Raw genomic sequence first — 7,822 nt, 5'->3', positions numbered from 1 at the left:
ACAATAATACATTTCCATTTACCTCCTTCTCTATATCCATACAAAATATCTATCAAACAAATAAAATTAAAATTTTCTTTTGAAAAATGAAACCATTCCATCAGTATTTTCTTATGACGTTGTCACGTTCAACTATCGTCAGTAAACCGACTTTACAGACAACCGATTTTTTTATTCAGATTTATGTTACATAATGCCCATGTTAATACCACCATTTCTTTTCAAAGTGCACGAAATGGAAATTAATAACTACACGCGTATGTACATATATATATGTGCACACGGACATAGTTTTAAAAACCATATCATTCGACTCTAAAGACCTTAAAACGTAGATACGTTGAAATTTGAAATTTGCACAATCAAACCCATTACAATAACTTCCCACTGGGAAGTTAAAAAGGCATTTGACGGAGTTAAAATTTAAACAATCCTGTTTTTGAAAATAAACATTTAACTTATGGATTCTCATAACTCTCTATTTTTTAGATATGAATTTTTACGGTATACATTATGACATTTATCGGTAATTGATTCAAATCCATTCTAGTCGATGCATGGAGAATAACTGTACTGATTTAGTTAAAGTACATACATTTTTTTAATAACCTAAATTATTAAATTTATTGTGCACGAATATTATCAAGATTTTGTTTTAGGGATTTCAAGTTATAAATTAATTTATTTAATAGATTTTAAGTTAGTTGTTGATTTTATTAGTCACAATAAGGCCAGATTACCTTAAAGTTTATTCTTTGATGGATAATTTCACCAGTTATTAGCTGACTGTAGCAAAGTAGTCTTCTAAGTTTTTTATAAATTTCTGTATCTATAAATAAGCAAGTCAAGCAATGTTTTGCAAAAGACGGTCCCCACCTGTTGTCGCTATACCCTAAATATGCTGAAATATTGTCGAAGACAGCAGCTTCAGTTTTAGAATAACATTTTTTATTTCAAGTTCAGAATGTTCCCAAAAATGGTCCTTATAAGTCCAGCTTATTTAAAACAAAGGAAATGACAGATAACTAAGCATTTTCATTCGCAAAAGAAATAGTACTCAGGATTACTTTACCAATGCACTTTTGAGATTTCAGCTTCAAGCACATAGCAGCATATGAAGCAGATAAGGACAAATTATTCCTTATTTTTGGAACAGAAACAGTCAGCTGTAATTAAAAACCTTTTTGCCCTATCGGACTTTGTAATATCCAAATACAAGACTAAACGAAAAATTTACTTCCGATGAATTTATTACTTAAACTAAATTTGGAGCAAGATTGATAGGTATATTCTTTTCTTTTTTCAAGTATCTTGTACTATTTTTGTCGCTAAAAGGTCACTTTATGCGTTGGAGAAAGGGTAAATTCTCCAGTTTCCATAATCCTCACAATTATTGACAAGCTCGCATGTATGACAGAAAATTTCAGCATTTAAGACAATATTGTCTTAGTAAATAGAAAAATGTGATTAGAAGAAATATTATTATATTATCAGATTATTATGATTATATTATCAGATTAAATGAGCAAGGCCAAGTCTTAGCACGTAAGGTCAAGACCGAGACTATATCAGCAAGACCAAGGTCAAGACTACAAGTTTTCGAGAAAGACCGAATAAGCAAGCCCAAGACCAATCACAAGACTGATATGGCTAAGAACTTCTTAAGAGATTCATCGGTTTGATGAGTAATTTATTCAGATTGTCTACGGCGCGATGCGCTTAGCAATTTCGATCAATTTCTGATCAACAGCTTAAACGTTTCTATTTGACTGTGACTCCACACTTCTTCATAAAAATTAGTACAGTGCTGCTTCCAGAATTATACATATCGAATCTTACTCGAACGAACCCTCAGAGAGTCTATTGTTCATATTAATCGTTTTAAAGTATTTATGTAGGTATTACGCAATTTTAAGGTGTATTAGGGATGACTGGATATTATCCTAAAGTTAAGTCATCAACTTGTTATTCATGGTCCTTTTGATTTAACAAGATAATGAGAAGCAGGTTCTACAGTGTCTCCCTTTCAGCCCGTAGTTGTCTTTTGTTTCCTCCTTGAACTCAACTGTTCTCATGTGTCTTCATTGTTTGAAGTGTTTTGCTTACCTGAAAGTCCTGTCTGGTATGTACTGAAGTTTGTTACTCGGTAGTATGAGTTGTCGTATTTGGCACCCGGTGAGGCTTTCAGTTTCCAAACTCGTCATCTCTGACCCGAGTACCTCCAAATGGCTGATATTCTCCTTAGTCATGTCTGCAACATTAAATAGAGCGCGAATTAGGTTAAAAGTTGTAATCATTGAAGGCGGTAGGACCGAAAGAAGAGGGCCAACTTTCCACAAAAGCAAAGATAATTAATGGATCTGACATCGCTGTACCGTTCGCGCCGGGCAACAATTTATCATAAGTTTGCGAATATTTTTCTTTAACATTCTTTAACGGCATGCGACAAAAAGGTGTTCGCTTAGCTGCCGACAGAATTTCTTTTTTCCATATTGAGATGGACCATTTCGAATAATTAAAAAGTAATCTGTGTACTATATATTTACAAACACATGTAGAAAATACCACAAAGGGCGCGGTAAACGCCATCTGTAGTACGACGCTACAATTTAGGATTAAGTATGCTCCAACAAGGTCAATTTAAATATATGGATATCTACTTGCTGAAACGAATCCCGGCGTAGCTAACCTCAACGTGATAGGCACTTTACCATAATCGAATAAAATAATTTGAAGTGATCTGTTTTCTGTCGAAACTGTCAGACGCGGATCGCGATTTCGATCTCTTTGGATCTCATCCGCCGGGATTCATTTCAACAAGTAGATATCCATATATTTAAATGGACTTTGCTGGAGCATACGTAATCCTAAAATGTAGCATCGTACTACAGATGGCGTTTACCGTGCCTTTTGTGGTATTTTCTAAAACGCGCTGTTTAGACAGCAGGTAAAAGTTGGTCTGTGTTTTGTCGGAGGTGTCTGCGACGCGCTGATGAGTTCCAAAACGATCGAAATCGCGATCCGCGTCTGGCTGTTTCGACAGAATACAGATATCTTCGAATTATTTTATTTAAATAATTGTACAAGAAAATGATTAGTTACGTTAAAGCAATGAATTAAATTTAAAACGAGGAGTGGACAGACCTCGCGTGAACGTATTATAATTGCTTGTTTTTCCGTGCCAAGTGCCCCTACATGTGCATGTTAAATATTAAAATTATGATGACGTTGCTCCCCGCAGCGTGGAAAGTACCCATACAGAAAGCTCTATTTCTTGTCATTCGCACCTTTGTTTGCACGATCAATACTTACACCTATAATTTTAAAAGCTTTACATCAAACAAGTGGTTTGCCCACTTTATATCAGAGCGAGCTACGTTTTATACAGGTACCAATGTCACGTACATTTGTATTATATTACAACTAACTGAGACCGACCAAATTTGGAGGTTGTCGGTGGTGCATTAAAGGATTATAGCACTTGCATTTTAATTTCGGCGACATTTTCATGATGTAAGTATATGCAACCACCTATAGGTACATCTCAATTTGATGATTATAACGTGATTAGAACCATATGTGTGAAACCTCTATACGAAGCGTTTCTGTAAATGAAAGCTGCAAAACAGATAGTGTCTCGTGTTCTCTAAGTAGTGAACCTAACGGGCTCCTATATCTGGGCGATGGCTCCCGATATCTGGGTCGTGTGTCTATCCATCAACATCTTACTATTCAAAAAATTCAATAGACAGTAAAAACAATAACTGCAATTTACATACACTTTTACAGAAAAACGACTTATCAGTATTCTAGTGACATCTCGCTTGATAATATTCAATAAACAATAGCTTTAAGCCGGAAATTTAAATTTTACGGGGAAAATTCAAATTTAAATAGGCTCCACCCCGCTTCATGACATGGCATAACCTCTTCAGACCTTCTAAAGGTTCAAAGTTGGTCAGATGTTGATGGATAAACCATGACCCAGATTTGGGGAGCCATGACCCAGATATGGGAGTCCGTTAGGTTCATTGGTTCTCTAACCTCCGAACCCCAGCTCTCTTTTGTGCATCATTTGTGAGCATACAGTTGCATAATTTTTAAAACTTTCACAAGCATGCGCAGCATGGACAAAGTGTCGCCGAGAAGAGAGAGATAATAAATATACTCGGCACCGTAACAGCAAAGCATTTTTTCCTATACCACATGTCCATATAGGAGTATTACGTATATGATTAGAATATATGTAGAATATAGGTAGGTAGAGAAGATATTTAAGCCCTCCCACTTTTTCCAACTTAAAAATGTCAGGATTACTAGACGAACACATTCTGGATTTTCTTTATGCCTTAGTTTTTAAAGGGGTAAATCGATTTTCATTACGGATTTTTTCTACAATTTTTAGCTGAAAAGTGAAATTTTCGACCGTTTTGTTCACGGCAACCGAATGCGGCTCAAATAGACAAACAAACTCCAGTTATGCAACTAGATGGACACTTTTAATTGACATTTTAGATTCCAAATTCTCCTTCTTCCTTTTATTGGGAGTATTATTACTTATTGTTAGTTGATATGCCTACACAGTGTTTTATTGCAATTAAATATGAATGAAGTGTGTGGTTCTCGGACATGTAGTAGGTGAGCGCAAATACGCATAGGAAGAATTTTGTTTAACTCATAAAGAGTTCCTGCATGGATTTTCTTCATCATAACAAGGTCGTTAGTTAGAAGGTAGATTGGAGACGCACATTTTATGTTTTCTATCCTAAGGCATTCTACATTTTCGGAAAACTATAGCATCTATTTGGAGATTTCGAACCTTTGGGTTCTCATCATTGCATCACAGGTGAAGGCTTCGATAAAGCATTTATCAAACAATATTACACTGACCCTTACTTCTATGTAATTGTAACTGCATTGTTTTTTCCTAAAAACTTTCAAATGACTAAAATTAAAAAGAAAAAGTAGCGACGATTCTTTAGGAAACGATTTCCCATTCATCATGCGCTCAAAACCTTTCGATGGGAGTCAAAAGGTTGAGCTAATCCTACCGATATGTAGTATTACGGATTGCGAAGTACATCAGAAGAGGATCTACCATCTAAAACCTCACTGAATTATCTAAAGTATCATCGCTTTATTTGTGGGAAACAAAAGGGGGGGATTCACATAATAAAAAGGTACTTATGTAAAAATGATGGTAACGTGAGTTGCAATCTGCCGCATTATATACTTCTAACATTATCGGAATTAATACTCGCGTGTCCTGTGCTAGACCTCAACCCATCACACACACTCCTCACTTTTCAGCAGACGTTTTACGATCTCGGCCCTCTTCAGTTAATCGCCCGTAGTTGGTCGTCGTTTCTATTCAGCAATGCAATAGCCTCCGAAAGTTTCTAGTGGGGTAGTAATGACCTGCTTATTCTCATGCAAATATGTCCTCATAAATATCCACCTCGTGTACGATGCAGAAGGGAAATTTGTGCAATTTATTAAGGATTTAACCCACTCCGCTCCAACGAGTACCGATGGCGGTGACGGAAAAGACGATGTTGTCCAGCATTACTATGTACATACCTACAGGGTTTATGCTAAGGGGAGGATTAAATATTTGTACGCATATATTAACTGCTTGCCTCATTCGCTTCGGCCAAGACCTTTGTAAACTGTTACGTTACAAATATTAAGATTTATCGTAACTTCGCCCATGTGGGATGCTTTTTATTTTGAAACTGAGCGTCAAAATCGATTTGGACTTTGTTTTTTAATCCCTTAACATTTATCGCTTTTTATAGCAATAAATACGACCTCAAAATTCGTTAATTAGTTTTTCAATTCCAAAGTATTATTTATATGTACCTTATACATATAACGGTGTTTACTAAATCAATTATCTTCAAAAGGATTTCGAGTTTTTGACAATCCTGGATGTTGATCTTCAAAAAGATAAGAAATATAATTTTGCTTAGTTCCAATATCGTTCCGAAATCGATGGATGACCAGTCGTAGGTTCTCAAATTTGCAAAAATGTGGAGCCCTCCTTAGAGCAGAGACCCCAGGCTGACTGCCTCCCGCCCTTTACTCCGCCACTGACACGTCCATCAGTAAATGCTATCCCAACGACCTACACTCCATTCCCACATGCTTAGTTATTAGGGCGAAAAGACATCATTTTCCTTTGCGAATTTTGGGGAAAGAAAAAGTAGTCAGGGAGAGAACAACAAGACGGACTAAGCGAAGATGTAGAACAGTGAAATAAAGTAGAAAATGTAAACTAAGGCAGGGGGATCCGGGATGAGAGCCTGATGATATAACCACCAAAATATGCCGCTAAGACTTTTAAGTATCACAAAAGGACCTGTAATGGAACGACAGTGCAAGTATGGGCGGGATGGACAAGCTGTATGGTTAGCTGGGAAACAGGGAACGCGACATTGGTATAACTAAATATAGTTTAAAATCTCATGGGCCTTCACTGCTTTTATACTGTATATACATAACGACAACATTGATTAGGATATTAAGCATATCCTGGCTAGGTAACTAACGATGGAGGTCTAGGTAAACAATTATGGCGAATGTTTTTAAAAGTTAGAAACGTAGAATAATGAACGGCGAAGTTTTGCTACTACGCAACCCAAGGTCAAGGTTCATGAAACTCTGAACTACCTCTACTAAACTTTGGATTGCTATTTTAAAAATTAACTACTTACTTTAACTTTGAAAATCCCGTAGTGTATACAGATACATGCGTACATATTTCCTGTGACATCTATATGTCTTTCCATAATAAGTTATCGAATCAATGCCACCCTTTGATCTCCTTTTGAATAGATTTATAAATATATAATCACTGTACAGTATTACGAGTTCTATTCATACATGATTTCCGTCGGTTTGTCCCACTAAATTGATCGACAAATGGACTTAAAAGGTAATAACTTCACTGATTTGCCATTGTCTTGATTTTAATGGAATAATCAGAAATGTACGTTGAAATAATTGTTTTACCTGTTTTTAGATCCCAAAACTTCAAAGATAATTTTTCATTTGTTCATTTTAGCAGAAAAAAATAGAACACTTCTTAAATTAGAAACTTAATGCTTATACCTACACAAATTGTCACACACCAAACATTACTTGAAGCAGTTTTAATACTTCACACGATATTTTCATTTTAAACGCATATATTTACAATAAAGTACAGGTCCGACGAAGGAAGCCGGCGAGGGGTCGTGCACGTACTTGCCTATTTATGACCTATTTGGGTAAGTCACTTGGAACCGATACAAAAATAAGCTTTCAGTAGGCGTAAATTATAGTATTAATACAGACAGGACAGTAGCGTCCTAGAAAATAATGCAGAAACATAACTTACCAAAAAGAAAAAAATAAACATATTGCTTTTGTTTTATAGTTAGTTTTCACATTCACTGTCATCATGGGAATCTCTATCACTGTCGCCAAGATCAAGAACTAGTTCTTCTGTTTGTATGTCTGTTACTTGCTCACTGATCCCTATTTTTAAATATTTAATCTACGCCCCTGATAGAAATACTGAAGAAAGAGGGCTGCAATCGTTATACCTAAAACTGCCTACTTTTGCCACTGCGCACCTACGCCATTTTAAAATTTCCGCCAGCTTCCAGCGTCAGGCCTGTACCATTTGAAAATATTTGTACCTTTATAATGAGGTGCAACATTATATAAAACTGTATATTTTAGTTCGTCTTTCGATAATGGTAACAAGTTGCAAATGGCTAACGTCAACTATTAGTATGTTTTTTCTACATAACCATTTCTAAAATTACCTTCTGTT

The 7,822-nt window shown here is 35.8% G+C and overlaps 1 protein-coding gene across 1 annotated transcript in view; it reads right to left on the bottom strand.

The window, feature by feature from the left end:
- LOC108734864 (chaoptin-like) overlaps window positions 1-7,822 on the bottom strand; it is a 36,738-nt gene that overhangs the window by 5,044 nt on the left and 23,872 nt on the right. Inside the window, exon 4 of the mRNA XM_018466576.1 lies at window positions 2,107-2,251. Within this exon, the coding sequence (XP_018322078.1) occupies window positions 2,107-2,251 (145 nt within the window). The remainder of the gene's footprint in view (window positions 1-2,106; window positions 2,252-7,822) is intronic.

The sequence above is a fragment of the Agrilus planipennis genome, unplaced genomic scaffold (genome assembly GCF_000699045.2).
Source record: "Agrilus planipennis isolate EAB-ADULT unplaced genomic scaffold, Apla_2.0 scaffold50, whole genome shotgun sequence".
NCBI lineage: Eukaryota > Metazoa > Arthropoda > Insecta > Coleoptera > Buprestidae > Agrilus > Agrilus planipennis.
Note: the sequence above shows the minus strand (reverse complement) of the source record. Positions and strands in the feature narration are given on the sequence as shown.